Genomic DNA, 15,240 nt, shown 5'->3' with positions numbered 1-15,240 from the left:
CGTCCCCTCCATCTCATTTGCATAGCCACGCCCACCCATGTGCTGGTCCCGCCCCCTCCTCGTCCCGGCTTGGAGTGATGACGTCATTAGCTGGCGACGGCCCTTTCAGACATGGCGGCCATGGGAGGTAGGTGTGTGTTGTGGTGCCATCCGTCTCCATCCGCCTCCATCCGCTGCCATCCGCGCTCTTACCGGGCTGGAAGGCGCAGTGGAGCTGCACGAGAGTTGGATTTATCACATCGGACCTCACCTCAGTCAGATGGAGCGCGATGCGGGACGGGTCTTGGTGGGGGGGGGGGGATCCGGGCCTGACTTGAGGCCTAGGTGTGATCCTAACGCAGTGTCATTATGGGGACCGTAACCTGACTTCACACTCTTTTCTCCCCGCAGCATCCATCGCTTCCCCTTTGTTTCCTGCGCTACGTGTCTCGGCCTTAAAGGTACGATTTAACCTTAAAGGAGGTTGTGGATGCCCCGTCCTTGGAGGTGTTCAAGACCAGGTTGGCCAGGGCTCTGGGCAACCTCATCTATGGGGTCTCTATGGGGATCTATGGGGTCTATGGGGATCTATGGGCTCTCTATGGGGTCTCCTGGGCAACCTGATCTAGTAAATGTGTATGTTTGGTGGCCCTGCCAGGCGGGGGGGTTGGAACTACATGATCCTTGAGGTCCCTTCCAACCCGGGTCATTCTGTGATTCTGTACGATGATGGGAATCTTTGCCTTCATCTACACCCCGCAAGGCTTCCAGCATGGTGGGGCCTGCTGTGGCGCCATCCATTCCTGCAGCGCTTGCCAGAGTAACCCTGGGGTGGTTTGAGGCCTCTTTCTGTCTCTCAGGGGGGAGGTTATAGAAACCCCATACACTCTGCCCCCAGCTCCTGCTTCTCTCCTTGGACTTGCAGAGCTGCTTTCTTCCTTACTTCCTTCCTTAGCTCTTCCACTTTGTAACAGCACGATCCTTCTCAGTTTGCAGTTCCCCTCTCTGATGGTAGATATGGACACTTGGTGCTGCAGGGAGCAATCAGGTATGTTCACTGGGTACATTGGAGGGGGTTTTCACTCTGCCACTATTAGTCATACTCGGCATAATCAAGTAGCTTCAGTGCTTTGTTTCCTCTTTCATGAGTCCCTCAGGGCTGAGAGCTGCAGCTTGAGGCTGCAGATGGGCCCCATCCTTTCCTGCAGCTAACAGGGCGGTGCTGTAGTGAGGCCACGTGCCCTGAGTCACTTCTCCATTTGTTGCAGTGTAACTGCCTGCTCTGTTGCTGGGTGCAGTGAGTTCAGGTGGCTGCAGGACTTCCCCTCAGCAAGGCTTACTCACCACACACTGCAGGTCCTTCATTGCCACAAACCTCCCAGCATAGCGTGGCCATTCTACAGCCCTATATCTTCAGGCCTTTCCCCTACACTTCAGGGAGGCCCTGCCTGCTCTCTGTTGGGGTTTTGCCTCCTCCATTGTCTGCTAATACATCTGCCACAGGGCTTTAAGTCCAGTTTTTCTGGTTGAAACGAGTGCTGCCTCTGATGCTTCCAGCCCTGGCTTGTGGTTTCTACTGGGCCCTGCAACTTGGTTCGTTGTGCTGAAGTCATGAAGCTGCATTGGAAGAAATCTGAGCCTGCGGCTGATGATCTGCTGGATCCCATGAAGATAAGACAAGCCTAGGGGCTTGCTGAAGGCTTGCAGATCACTCTACTGATGCCATCCAAGCCCATCACACTGTCCCAGGTTGGTAGCATTTTAGTGATGCTGCTGCTTTGAGCAGCAAATAGGGTGTAAGCCAAAGACAAGAGTGAAAGCCATCTTAAGTGGGGCTGTGGGGCAGTGAAACCTGCTTGTTTGTGGTGATTAATGCAGCTCTTTGTGCTTCACCCTCAGGTGAAATGGTGCTGAGTGCCCAGCATGAAGGGTGTGAGCTTACTGCAGCTGGGAACCTGGGAAGACAGTGAGTGAACAGCCACAACTGGAGGCCTCCAACTCACCTGTGTGCTGTGCTGTGCAGTGAGGAGCTGCTCAGTGCAGGATGCACCCGCAAGACAAGGAAGAGGGAGAGGATTTGGATGGATTTCCTTACCCTTGGATTAGAGCTTAGCAATGGGGGCTCCTGTTCTCCAGAGCTCCCAGTGCTGTTGAGGGGGAGTGGTGGCTGCATACTGATATTTTGGGGGTACAGTTGCTTGTATTTATTGCTTTACAAGTGCAAGTCACATCAATAAATAAACATCTCTGGTGTTTTCACAGCTTGAGGCTCCTTGAACTCTTGTTGCTCCTGAATAGGGAACTGTAGGCTTGAGTTTGTCCCCAAGCATCTGTGCTGCTGCTTGAGGATTCTGTGAGCCCCTGAGCACCACCCTGAGGGCTGGAAACGGTGCATCCCATGATGAGGAGATTGGGTTTTGGTGCCTGTGGGGCAGGGATATGTCCCCAGGGCTGCTCCTGAGTTCCACCCATGCTCTCTGGTCCTTACTGGGCTCTCTGCTTGGATTGTGGTGACAGCAGCTCACCCTGCTCAGCATCCTGAGCAGCACGGTGCATGGTGCACCCAGTGGCTGTCGCTATGCTGTCTCATCAGCCACTGTGTGGGTGGAGGCAGTGACCCGCAGACTTGTGGCTTTCAGGGTGCTGTAGTGTGGGGCCGGATGCATCCGGGTGCCAGAATGACTGCAGCATTGCTGCAAGCACGGCAATGTCTGCACCCTTGGGCTGTGTCCCGTGCACCCATGGATGAACCCAGTGGCTGGATCCCGCTGTAGGCACATGGAGGTGCAGTCCTCCAGATGGTGCTGGTGCTCAGGTGCTTCGGGGAGTGGGGATAAATCCCCACCCTGCCCTTCTGTGTATCTCCTGTGCTGTCATCACCACACTGTCCCCCATGGGAGGTGACAATAGGGTTGGGCCCCGCGTCCCATGCGCCTGCGCCGCTGCTTGGGCGGGTAGAGGTGCAGGAAGCAGCACAGAGGGGGGAAGTGGGCGCCTGTGGGCCGTGGGCGCAGCATGGCGGAGCTGGAGGGCCCCGAGTTTGGCAAGGCTGACTTTGTCCTGCTGGACGAGGTCGACATGGAGCACTTCATGGAGAACCTGCGCCTGCGGTATGAGGGATGCAGCGAGAGGCAGGATGGGTGAGGTTGGGATGGGCGAGGCCTGGGCAGGGTGGTGCAGTCAGGATGCAGTGCTCAGCATCATAGTGATGGGGATAACACCAGCCCTGGGGACCCTAAATCTTTCATGTAGGTCAGGGTGTGGTGTTGGGGTGCAAATCCTGACCCAATGTGAAGCGTCTGTGTGGGGCAGCACCCTGCTGCTGGCTGAGGGAAAGGGAGGCATGGCCCTGGAGCTGCTTGGGGGATGTCTGGGTGGGCGTGGGGGGTTGTGTGTGCCCGACCATGCACAACAGTGTGCATTGTGTCTGTCTGTCTGTCCTGGTGTGTGTGCCACCCTGGTGCCCTGCACTTCCCATGGGTGTTGCCTACAGGAAGAGCTGCTCTCCCTGTTCCATATATGGCCCCACAGCATGAAGCTCGGGGACACACTTTGTCCCACTGCCCCCCCTGTGTGCAGGTTCTCAAAGGGCCGCATCTACACCTACATCGGGGAGGTGGTGGTGGCCATGAACCCATACCAGGCACTGGAGCTGTACGGCCCTTCTGTGGTGGAGCAGTACCGGGGCCGTGAGCTCTACGAGCGCCCACCGCACCTCTTTGCGTTGGCTGATGCCGCCTACAAGGCCATGAAGCGCCGTGCCAAGGACACCTGCATTGTCATCTCAGGTAGGGGACAAGCAAGAAACACCCCTGAGAGCAGGGCACCAATGGGTGCACACCTCACCCACCTCCTGCCTTTGACAGGTGAGAGTGGGGCTGGCAAGACAGAGGCCAGCAAGTACATCATGCAGTACATCGCCGCCATCACCAACCCAACGCAGCGTGCCGAGGTGGAGAGGTGGGTCCAACCCAATGGAGAGTTGGGTGGTTGGGCACAGATCTGACATTCTCAGCAGGGCACACCTTCATGCTATGTCACACCATGGCACACTGTGCTGTGCCATGCAGGGTGAAGAATGTGCTGCTGAAGTCCAACTGCGTCTTGGAGGCCTTTGGCAATGCCAAGACCAACCGCAACGACAACTCGAGCCGCTTCGGCAAGTACATGGACATCAACTTTGACTTCAAGGGAGACCCCACAGGCGGCCACATCTACAATTACCTCCTGGAGAAGGTGTGGGGGGCATGGGGTGTGAGGGCATGGCATGGCTGTGAGGGGGCTGGCCCATGGCACTGCCCAACACCCACCTGCTGCCACCTCTTCCAGTCCCGAGTCCTCCAGCAACAGCCAGGAGAGAGGAACTTCCACTCCTTCTACCAGGTGGGCAGGGATGGGATGGGATGGGTTGTGGTGGGGTGGGATGGGATGGATAGTGGTAGGATGGGATGGGTTGCGATGGGATGGAATATGATGGAATGGGATGCAATGGATTGGGATGGGATGCGTTCTGATAGGATGTGATGGATTGGGGTGTGTTATGTTGGGATGGGATGGAAATGGGATGTGTTGGGATGGGATAGGTTGCAATGGGATGAGATAGGATGTGATGGGATGGGACAGGTAGGATGAGAGGGGATGGATGGAATGGGAGCAGGATGCACGGAATCTATGGGACTGGACATGATGGATGGGATGGAAGTGGATGGGATGGGGCAGAGTTAAGTACAGAATGGCAACCAGATTGTGTAAGATGGGATGTGCCAGGGGACACTTGGCCAGCTGGGATGGAACAAGGAGTTCTGGTGCCCAGGGCAAAGTGCTGACATCCCCTTTGCTCCATAGCTGCTGCTGGGAGCCCCCGAGGCACTGCTGGCCTCACTGCATCTTCAGCGGGACCCCAGTGCATACTGCTACACCCATCAGGGCACCCAGGGCAGCGTGAGTGGGGCAGGGATGGCTGGGAGGGGTGGGGGTCCTGGGGGTCCTGTCCCTCACCTGCCTCCCCCAGGCTGGCGGTGATGATGCGTGTGCCTACCGGGCGGTGGAGGAGGCGATGGCAGTCATTGGCTTCACCCCAGAGGAGGTGGGAGCTGTGCGACGCATCCTGGCGGCCATCCTGCACCTGGTAAGAGTTCCAGGGAAACCTTATGGGCACTAGTATGACCCCACCAGTATGGCCATGGACAGACCAGAACAGCCTCAGCCACACCAATATGATACCACCAGTATGTCCTCATGCAGACCAGTATGGCCCTACCAGTATTACCCCAGGTAGACCAGTGTGTCTCCAGGCAGGCCAATATGGCACCACACAATCCAGTATGTCCCCACCAGTGTAACCACAGGCAGACCAGTATAGTTCTGGGCATCAGTATGGCTCCATGCAACCCAGCACTAGTAAGCCCCATAGAAACCAGTACAGCCCTATACACTGCAGCACAGCCCAAGGCAAACCAGTACAGCCCAGTACAAGCCAGTATAACCCAGTGTGAACCAGCATAACATAACTCATCATGGCCCGGCACAGCCCAATACAAATCAGTATGACCCCCTATGCCTGAGCCAAGCCAAGGGGATGATGCCAGCACACCTTGAGTGTGATTTGGGACCCCAACCCATAGCAGGGCTGCTGTTCCATCCCCTGTTGGCCAGCATGGTGCCTTCCCATCCCCTACAATCACCATGATGTCCCCAGGGCAACGTGCGGTTCGTGGCAGACGGTGAGGTGGCAGCGCTGGAGGCAGTGGAGCAGCTGGCAGTGCTGGCCCAGCTGACAGGAACAACATCTGAGCAGCTCCGCCGGGCACTGCTGGCCCGCACCGTGGCCACAGGAGGCGGGGAGCTCATCGAGAAGGGCCACAGCCCCATGGAGGCTGCCTATGGCAGGGATGCCTGTGCCAAGGTGAGGAGAGGGCAATGGGGTCCCACCATCCCACACCATGTCCCCAAGGTGACCACAGTTCCCCTGTCTCCAGGCCATCTACGAGCGGCTCTTCGGATGGATTGTAGGGCGCATCAATGCCAGCATCACAGCACGTGGCTACGATGTCCGGCAGCACGGCAAGAGCACCGTCATCGGTGTCCTTGACATCTATGGCTTCGAGATCTTTGACACCAACAGGTGACATGGAACCCATGCTGGAAGGGGGTGGGGAATGGGGATGTGATGGGTGTACAGGTGGATGGGATGGAATGGATATGTAAGGAAGATATGGGATGGGAAAGACACGTGGAGGAGATGAGGCTTGGAGGGGACGTGAGGGGACTGGGGATGAGTTGGATGTGGTTGAGAGAAGGGGACACGAGGGAGGGGCATGTAAAGGAGACAGGTCTTGGGAGTAACACATGGAGGAGATGGTTGGGGAAGGACATGGAAGGGGGATGGGATCCAAGAGGGACAAGTGGAGAGGATGGGGACAGCTGGGAGGGACATATGGAAGGAACAGAGTTTGGGAGGTACGTGGAAGATGTTGTGGATGGGAAGGACATGTGAAAGGGATGGGGACACTTGGGAGGGCATATGGAAAGATGGGACTAGAGAGGCATGGTGGCCAGGGGTCTTGGTGTGGGGCCAGGTGACAGTGATCAACCTAACCCCTGGCCCCAGCTTCGAACAGTTCTGCATCAACTACTGCAACGAGAAGCTGCAGCAGCTTTTCATCGAGCTCATCCTGAGGCAGGAGCAGGCGGAGTACCAGCGCGAGGGCATCACCTGGCAGAACGTGAGGGGGAAATGGGGACATGGTGAACACATGGGAGGGACGTGGGGGGACACAGGTGTCATCACCTGACACAGCATGAGGGGCACATAGGAACACAAGGGGAGATGGGGAACGCCTTCTGGCAGGAAGAGATTTGAGGTGCCAGGGGGCAAGTGAGGGTGCATGGGGGGCAACCTGGGGTGCCCCCTGCCCTCCTAGATTGAGTACTTCAGCAACGAGCCTATTGTGGAGCTGGTGGAGCAGCCGCACCGAGGCATCCTGGCACTACTGGATGAGGCCTGCTTGGCTGTGGGGACCGTCACCGATGCTCTTTTCCTGGCCAACATGGATGCTCGCCTGGGCCACCACCCACACTACAGCAGCCGCAAGGTGATTTCTGGGGACAACAATGGGGATTGAGGTTGTGGGGGGGTGCCAGGATCTGGGCCTGACACCCTCTGCTCCACAGCTCTGCCCCACTGACAAGACCATGGAGTTTGACCGCGACTTCCGCATCAAGCACTACGCTGGAGATGTCACGTGAGGGGCCACGGAGAGCCATGGGGGAGCACAAGGGGTCTTATGGCCATGGGGGACTTGGGGAGGACATGAGGGACCATTTGGGATCATGGAGGACATGATGCTGTAGGGGGTGGTCTTTTGGGGGTCTGTGGTTGACCATGGGGCTATAGTGGCTCTTAGGGGTTTATGGTTGACCATGGGTCCATGGAGAACCGTTGGGAACTGTGGGGGTGTACTAAGGAGTGGTGGTGTCATTTAGACCTTTAGCAGTGTGAGTGGGGACTATGGCATCCGTGGGTGGCCTTGGGACCACAGAGAAATTTAAGCCATGGGGCTGTGGGGGTTCATGAGGAACTGGAGGAGACTGGGGTCGTGGTGGACCACAGAACTTTGGGGACAGTGAGTGTATATGGTGGATCATTTGGGGCTATGGGGTATAAGCGTCCATCAGGAGCTATAGATAACCGTATGGGATCATGGGGTCCATGGGACAAATCACCTCTGTGGAAACAGCCAAAGGCATGGCACTGATGCCTCCATCAGCCTCCATGCCAAAACCTGTCCCCCAGCACCAAATGGTGGCTGGAGGAGCCCCCAGCAAGGTGTTCCCACTCCTCAGGTACTCTGTGGAGGGTTTCCTGGACAAGAACAAGGACACACTATTCCAGGACTTCAAACGGCTCCTCTACAACAGGTTGGGAACATCCAGGGACAGGGGACACAGCTGGGGGGCCTGGGGGCATGGCCAGGGAGACACTGCTATGGGGTATGGGGTGGTAAAACTTGGGGCACTGGGGAAGTGGGGCAGTGCCCAGCACTGCCAGCCTCACACCAGCTCTGTCCCCAGCACGGACCCTGTGCTGCGTGCCATGTGGCCTGATGGTGAGCAGAGCATCACTGAGATCACCAAGCGCCCTCTGACCGCCGCCACGCTCTTCAAGAACTCCATTGTGGCCCTGGTGGAAAACCTTGCTTCCAAGGTACTGGCCCTAGGGCAATCCTGCATGTCCCCAAGCCAGCCTGGTGGGACCCAGTGTTAACTAGATATGCTTCCAAGCCAGATGGGCACGCTCCTTAACTGGCCATGTATGTCCCCAAGCTGGTCAGGCATGTCCTTATGCATCAGAGATGTCCCTGTACTAGCTAGACATGTCCCCATACCAGTCTTGTTGGTCCCAAAGCCAGTTGAGCTTGTCCCAGAACTATGCAGGTTTGTCCATAAGCCACATGGCTTTATTCCCAGGCCAAGTTGCCCTGTCCCCATGCTAGCCATGCCCAGAGCACTACAGGCCCCAGAAGTCCTCAGCCCAGCACATTTATGGGCCACCATCCATCCCCACATTGACATCTTGCTGTGTGCCCACAGGAGCCTTACTATGTGCGCTGCATCAAGCCTAACGACCAGAAATCTCCAGTGCTGTTTGACGAGGAGCGGTGCCGGCACCAGGTCGCCTATCTGGGGCTGCTGGAGAACGTGCGTGTGCGCCGTGCCGGCTTCGCCTACCGCCAGCCCTACGACCGCTTCCTGCAGCGGTACGACCCCGGGAGCCCTGATGATTCCCCAGCCCTTGTACCCCATTGTGCTGACTCCCACTGTCTCCAGGTACAAGATGACATGTGAATACACATGGCCCAACCACCTGATGGCCACTGACCGTGAGGCCACGCAGACCCTCCTAGAGCAGCATGGCTTCCAGGATGATGTGGCTTATGGCCACACCAAAGTCTTCATCCGCACGCCCCGCACACTCTTCTCCCTTGAGCAGGAGCGGGCTCAGCTCATCCCCATTATTGTTCTGCTGCTGCAGAAGGTGGGTGCTGTAGATTTTAGCCCCAACCAGGCAGTGACAGGGCTTGGTAGAGGAGAGTGGGGGCAGAAGGATGCTATGGGCATGGGTGGGGACTGGCATGGGGCTGGGAATGGGGTAACAGAATGAGGCATATCATGGTGCAGAGCATGGGCTTCGTGTGGGCAAGGCACTGTCTGGGACATTGCATAGGGGTGACATGAGGATAGCATGGGAGTGAAGTGGGGGTGACATGGGGCATGGGATAGGAGTGAAATGAGGGTGACATGAGGCATGGCACAGGTGTGACGACATGGGTGCAGGATCTGAACCCAGGGCATCACTTGAGTTGTTTCTTCAGATTAAGGCATGGACCCAGAGCAGGACAAGGAGGGAATGGGGCACACAGCCCGTCCCATCAGCACATTTTGGGGCAGGGTCAGCATTTTGGGGGTCATATGACTGTTGGTGTCTTGCAGGCTTGGCGTGGAGCCCTGGCCCGGCGACGGTGCCGCTACCTGCGTGCTGCCTACGCCATCATGGGCTACTACAAGAGGCACAAGGTGAAGTCATACCTGCTGGAGCTGGTACGGCGCTTCCAGGGCGTGCGCTCCATGCCCGACTTTGGCAAGAGTCTGGCATGGCCAGAGCCACCGGCTGTGCTGAGCCGCTTCCAGGAGAACACCCAGCAGCTCTTCCGCAGGTGTGGGCACAGCCAGGGGGTCACCAGCCCATGGGAGTCCATGATGGCAGTGACACCCAAACACCTCATGCCCTCATTCTGCAGGTGGCGAGCGCGGCAGATTGTCAAGAACATCCCTCCCTCCGACATGGCACAGATCCGGGCCAAGGTGGCTGCCATGGGGGTTCTGCATGGGCTGCGGAAGGACTGGGGGTGCCAGCGGGGCTGGATGCGTGACTACTTGTCCTCGGTAAGGGCACAGAGCTGATGGCAGGACCCCAAGGCCCCTTCAGTGCCCCCATCTCACCCCATTCTCCCCCCAGACCAGTGAGAACCCAGGCTTGGCGCTTCCCTTTGCCCGCCGCGTGCAGGCCCTACGTGACAAGGTGCACTTTGGTGCTGTCCTCTTCTCCAGCCATGTCCGCAAGGTGAGGGGCTTGGCATGGCCGCTGTGTCCCTATTGGCATCTCCTGGCTCTGCTTCTTCATTCAGCTCTACCTTACAGATCAACCGCTTCAACAAGAGCCGGGACCGTGCCATCCTGATCACCGACCAGCACCTCTACAAGATGGAGCCTCGGAAGCAGTACCGGGTGATGCGGGAGGTGCCTCTCAGCATGGTCAGTGGCCTCACACCCAAGTGGTAGCAGGGGTAACCTGCCATGGGGAGGTGGTGACCCAACAGGAACACCCCTCCATGCTCCCCATCAGCACCCAATGAGATCTAGCATCCCCTGTCCAGCATGAAGACCCCTTGGTGCTTCCATCATCCCCATGTCCATGCTGTAGAGCTGCCTGCACTAGCACAGCAAATCTCCCTGGGATGGAGGTGTCTCCACACTGTGACACCCCCTGGTGACCCTTGCAGGTGACAGGGCTGAGTGTGACGAGCTGCCAGGCGCAGCTGGTGGTCTTCCACACGCAGAACCACGATGACCTGGCTGTGTGCCTGCACAAGACACAGCCGCGGGGAGATGAGCGGGTGGGCGAGCTGGTGGGCATCCTGCTGGAGCACTGCCGAACGTGAGTGGGGCCGAGTCCAACCCCAAGGGGCACCCAGCGGGGGGCAGTGAAGCCCCTCAGGGTGACCACAGCCCTGTGCTGAAGCTGTGTCCTTACAGGACCAAGCGGGAGCTGCAGGTCCATGTCTCTGATCACATCCAGCTGAGCCTGCACGGGCGCAAGAGGTTGCTGACTGTGGAAACGCATCCCGATGTGGCTGCCCCTGATTTCCACAAGAGTCGTGATGGTTTTGTGCTCTACTGGCCTGGGAGCTGAGGGGGTGGACGCCGTGTCCCCCACTGCTGCCACCAGTGCTGTGGTGGCAGGGGATAGCTGTGTCTTGTATCCCTGCCCCATGCACTGCATCACCCCTGGCCCTGCATCTCCCCATCCCACCTCCCCCTTCCAAGGTAATGCTGAAGCCTTTGTATGCACTGAGAATAAAGAGATGGTGGCAGTGTGGGTGGCAGCACGTTGTGTCCCTTTCCTACTCAGCAACCTGCAGAAGTGTGGCCGTGTCCCTTTGACCCTGCTGTGGGGTGGGGGTACCATGGAACTCTGCCCCACAGCATGGGATGGGATGGAGTGAGGTGGTCGTGGGGACGGTGTGGATGGAGGTGGGGTGTGATAAACTGAAAGAGATTTAGGTCAGATACTGGGGCTGTGTGGTTCTGGTGCTGCTGGTCAGAGAAGTGTGGGTACCCCACCCCTGGACACGTTCAAGGCCACGTATGAGGCCATGACCAACCTGATCCAGAGGGTGGCAACCATTGCACAGCAGCGGTTGGAACGAGTCGACCTTTGAGCGCCACTCCAACCCAGCCCATTCTATGATTCAGTTATAGAGCAGGAAGGGCTGCAGCTGTGCTCGCTGGGGGGAGTGAGTATGACACGGATCTGTGTCCTGGGGCGGGCTGTGTTGAAGTCATACCGTGTGCGGAAGCGTGCACGCAGCAGAGCTGCAGGCTGCTGCTGACGGACGAGCTGTGCTCCATCTCTGCTGACTCTCCGGCGGCTGCAGCACACGGTGCGTGTCCAGGTAAAAGGGAGCAGCACCCATGGGGTGAGATCCAGCTCGAGCAGCTCTGGTGGGAGGCCCCCAACTTTGCACACTGAGAGCTGGGAAGGAGCTCTAAATACCCTATAAATACCTGGTGCAGGAGGAGCATAGCAGGGAATTGACTCTGCCCTTTGCCCCCTTGTCCCCTCTGCCCATTTTCCCCGTGTCCCCTCTCCCCCTCTTCCACTTTAGCCCCACTTCCCCCTTTCCCTTTTCCTCCTCTCCCTATTTATCACTCTTCCCTTCTCCCTCTCATGCCCTCTCCATTTCCACTTTCATTTTGCCCTTTTCCCCATCCCCCTTCCCTTCATTTCCCCTCTCCCCATTTCCCCTTGTCCCTTCTCCCTGTCTCCCTTTTCCTCTCTCCATTTTCCCCTATGCCCCTCCCCACTCCTCATGCTCACACGGTCACAGCACAGACCCCATCCATCAGCGCTGGCATGGGGAGCCCTCAGCCCCACATTCAGCCCCAGCTGCACTCATGTCACCGATACGGGTTCCTGTCAGCACACCGCTTCCCCACCATGCCCCAGCTCTGCCTAACTGGAGCCTTGTGCCTTTGTCCCTGCAGCATAACCACATCCACCCGGTGTGTCTCCGTGCTGCCCATGAACAACAGGGACACAGCCATGAGGCTGCTCCTGGTTGGGAAGACCGGAGGGGGTCGAAGTGCCACAGGGAACACCATCCTGGGACGATGTGCCTTTGAGTCCAAGCTGGCCACCCAGCCAGTGACCCTGAGCTGCCAGAAGGCAGATGGGAACTGGAACGGCCACAACATCACAGTGATCGACACGCCCAACCTCTTCTATCTGTGGAATGACAACGCTCAGGTGTACAGAGAAATCTTACACTGCGTCAGGATGTCCTTCCCGGGTCCCCATGTGCTGCTGCTGGTCACTCAGCTGGGTCGCTTCACCGAGGAGGACCAGGAGGCTGTGAAGAGCTTGCAGGACATCTTTGGACGTGCTGTGCTCGAATACACCATTGTGGTGTTCACTCGTGGAGAAGAGCTGGTGTCAGGGTCTCTGTATGACTATGTGAACTACACTGACAACAAAGCTCTGCGTGCCGTGATCCAAAGCTGCAGATACAGGTACTGCAGCATCAACAACCGGGCCAGTGGGGCTGAGAAGGACCAGCAGGTCCAGCAGCTGATGGAGAAGATCCAGCAAATGATACAGGAGAATGAAGGCAGGTGCTACAGCAACGAGATGTACCTAGATCACGGTTTAACAGAAGAGAAGGTGAAGTATCATGTGAAGAAGTACAGAGAAGAAAGAAAAAGCAGAGAGCAGAGCTTCTGGAGGAGACACTGGAGGAAATGTCTCATGGGTGTTGGGATTGTCGTTATCTTGGTTGTGGTTCTCTTACTTTGCCTTATCAGGAGGGAGTCATGAATCCCACAGTCCTCATACAGCAGAATCACAGAGTGCTTGGGGCTTCAGGCATCTCTGGAGCTCACCAGCATCACCCCTGCTCATCGAGGTCCCCCACCACCTTCTGCCCACAGCTGTGTCCCATCGTGTGTTGAATATCTCCAGGGATAGAGATGTTGCTGCCTGGGGGAGAGTTAATTTTTCTTCATTGAGGCTCATGCATTGCTGTACTCTGGATCTGTGATGGAAAGCATGCTGATAGCAGCCCAATGTTCTGGTTGCCGTCAAGTGGGGCTCACACAGAGCTCAGGGCTCTCCCATCTTCGTGATGCCCTGCTGATAAGAGCTGGGGGTGCACAGGGAGCTGAAGGGGCACAGCTGCCATGGACTGGCCAAAGGGATGTCCTGTGCTAAACAGCGATAAAACAGCAGAACAAAGGAGGAAGGGGGACACTGAGACTAATGGCATTTGTCTTCACAACCAGATGAGACACATGACGAGCCTGCCTTTCCCAGGGGTGGCTGAAACAGGTGCCAGCTGATGGGATGTACCCCACGCATTCCTTGTTTTGCTGTGCTTTGCGCCTGCAGCTTTTTGCTTTACGCATTAAATTGTCTTTATCTCAACCCGTGAGTTCTCACTCTGTTCCCAGTCTGATCCTCTCCCTGCCCCATGTTAGCAGATGGAGGTGCTGAGCTGCCTGCAGGGATGGGGGGGGGGGTTGCTGTATGGTGCCTGGGGTCTGCAGCCCAGCTCTGCCCCCAGCCAGGAAGCACCCTACCCCAACTGCGTGTATTGGCTGGAGGCAGACTGTGCTGCAAATAGGCTTTTCCCGTAAACACACTCGGTTCCCAGAAGCACAGAAAAAGAAAACGAAACTAAAAACAAAGAGGAGCGAGATCATTGGCTCTTGCACCGATCATTGGCTTCCCCTTGCACACTTGCAATCCCCCAGAACAGCTGCATGGCTGTGTGCTGTCCCTATATATCCCATATCCCTGAGCCCCCTTTAACAGATCCCTGTGTGGGGGGTCACACGGGGTTGTACAAAGCTGGCAGGGAAACAAGGGAGGTTTTCAGCTCTATGTCATACAGAACAGAAATGTGGTATAATTCTCCCTGCCATTGCTGTGATCTTAATGCTTTTCCTTATCTGGTGGAAGGGTTCCATAAACCCCCAGACCCCAAAGTGCTCAGTGCTTGGGGCTGTGGGTACCTCTGGAGATCACCCACTCCATCACTGCCCATTGGGTCCCCCGGTGCCTGCTGTGTCCCATTGGGTGTTGAAGATATATTCAATGGGCAGCCAGTGCAGTGTTGAGTCCTGGCTGTACACAGCACCACCCAAACCCAAACCTGTCTGTCAGTGATGTCCCACCACTCCCCGAGCTCCCTGAGCTCCAGCTTAGGGCTGTGCCCACTGCCCTGGGGAGCTGCTCCATGCCCATTGTCCTATGGGGCAGAGCCTTTCCCTCAGCCCCACTTGACCCTTCCCTGACATTCCCTATACAGTTCCTATAGCTATTAACAGAGAGCAGAGTTCAGTGCTGTCCCTCTGATCCCTTTGGGGAGCTTTGGGGCCAACAAGGAGCTGTGGAGCCATGAGGAGCTGTAGTCCATCATGAGGGAGCTGATGGTGATGCTCATAGAATGGACTCTCCAGAGGGAATGTGCTGACCTACCACTCTCTGAGCACTTCCTTATCAAGGTAGCATTCTGATATTCCAGTGATTATATTCCAGTCATTTTTTTTCTCCTCTTCTGTATTTGATATGCATACTTTGTTTGCTCAGAGCAGTTGTGTGGGCAGAGAAGTACTTGTAAGCCCATACTGCCATGGAAACAAGCTCCATTGGCTTGACACTGTGGCAATGGTTTGGGATCTTGAAAGCACGGAGCTTGAGCACCCTTCATAAAGTGAGTTATTGCCCATTTCTCTTGGCTATGTAAGAAAGCGCAAATAAAGATAGCAATTCATCTGTTCAATATGAAGAGTATTCATCTAGGTGGATGCTACACTCCCAGGGAATGCATCTTTCCCACCTTCTCGCAAGCCTTTTGCTTAGAAATGCTTTACTAATGACTTTTCTCCATTAGCTGAGGTCACTTGCCAGCATTCCTGAAG

At 56.7% G+C, this 15,240-nt stretch overlaps 2 protein-coding genes, 1 non-coding gene and 1 pseudogene across 29 annotated transcripts; all 4 read left to right on the top strand.

The window, feature by feature from the left end:
• The first annotated feature begins 1 nt into the window (after nt 1).
• On the top strand, nt 2-2,240 carry LOC146762182 (uncharacterized). Of its 24 annotated transcripts, none has more exons than XM_085539097.1 (5): nt 2-127; nt 391-440; nt 976-1,027; nt 1,492-1,728; nt 1,879-2,240. In XM_085539097.1, the coding sequence occupies exons 1-4, from the start codon at nt 78-80 to the stop codon at nt 1,592-1,594; spliced, it is 255 nt and encodes an 84-aa protein (XP_085395223.1). In that variant the 5' UTR covers nt 2-77; the 3' UTR covers nt 1,595-1,728; nt 1,879-2,240. The 24 variants fall into 24 exon arrangements, 21 of the variants coding, with proteins under 21 accessions (XP_085395223.1, XP_085395221.1, XP_085395211.1 ...); XM_085539095.1 differs by having other exon boundaries at nt 1,483-1,728; XM_085539085.1 differs by having other exon boundaries at nt 1,248-1,728.
• On the top strand, nt 736-868 carry LOC116653052 (small nucleolar RNA SNORA9). Its single transcript, XR_004306460.2, has one exon. It is a non-coding gene; the product is annotated as a small nucleolar RNA SNORA9 (small nucleolar RNA).
• A 658-nt stretch (nt 2,241-2,898) lies between the features above and the next one.
• MYO1G (myosin IG) lies at nt 2,899-11,147 on the top strand. 2 transcript variants are annotated; one of them, XM_032442948.2, is made up of 22 exons: nt 2,914-3,089; nt 3,559-3,767; nt 3,846-3,939; nt 4,050-4,215; nt 4,309-4,362; nt 4,825-4,920; nt 4,991-5,107; nt 5,678-5,884; nt 5,958-6,103; nt 6,590-6,704; nt 6,903-7,073; nt 7,153-7,223; nt 7,825-7,899; nt 8,053-8,185; nt 8,572-8,738; nt 8,809-9,016; nt 9,472-9,695; nt 9,780-9,924; nt 9,998-10,102; nt 10,180-10,293; nt 10,542-10,696; nt 10,795-11,147. In XM_032442948.2, the coding sequence occupies exons 1-22, from the start codon at nt 2,995-2,997 to the stop codon at nt 10,949-10,951; spliced, it is 3,024 nt and encodes a 1,007-aa protein (XP_032298839.2). In that variant the 5' UTR covers nt 2,914-2,994; the 3' UTR covers nt 10,952-11,147. The 2 variants fall into 2 exon arrangements, 1 of the variants encoding a protein (XP_032298839.2); XR_014943220.1 differs by lacking the exons at nt 6,590-6,704; nt 8,809-9,016; nt 9,472-9,695; ... (3 more) ...; nt 10,542-10,696; nt 10,795-11,147 and having other exon boundaries at nt 2,899-3,089; nt 8,572-8,709.
• Nucleotides 11,148-11,630: 483 nt separating this feature from the next.
• Nucleotides 11,631-13,741, top strand: LOC107308803 (GTPase IMAP family member 2 pseudogene; annotated as a pseudogene). Of its 2 annotated transcripts, none has more exons than XR_014943221.1 (2): nt 11,631-11,702; nt 12,307-13,741. The product of XR_014943221.1 is annotated as a GTPase IMAP family member 2 pseudogene, transcript variant X1 (transcript). The 2 variants fall into 2 exon arrangements; XR_014943222.1 differs by having other exon boundaries at nt 11,631-11,714.
• Nucleotides 13,742-15,240: the final 1,499 nt, after the last annotated feature.

The sequence above is a fragment of the Coturnix japonica genome, chromosome 2 (assembly GCF_054131305.1).
Source record: "Coturnix japonica strain WE chromosome 2, WE-NBRP24, whole genome shotgun sequence".
Classification (NCBI taxonomy): domain Eukaryota; kingdom Metazoa; phylum Chordata; class Aves; order Galliformes; family Phasianidae; genus Coturnix; species Coturnix japonica.
Note: the sequence above shows the minus strand (reverse complement) of the source record. Positions and strands in the feature narration are given on the sequence as shown.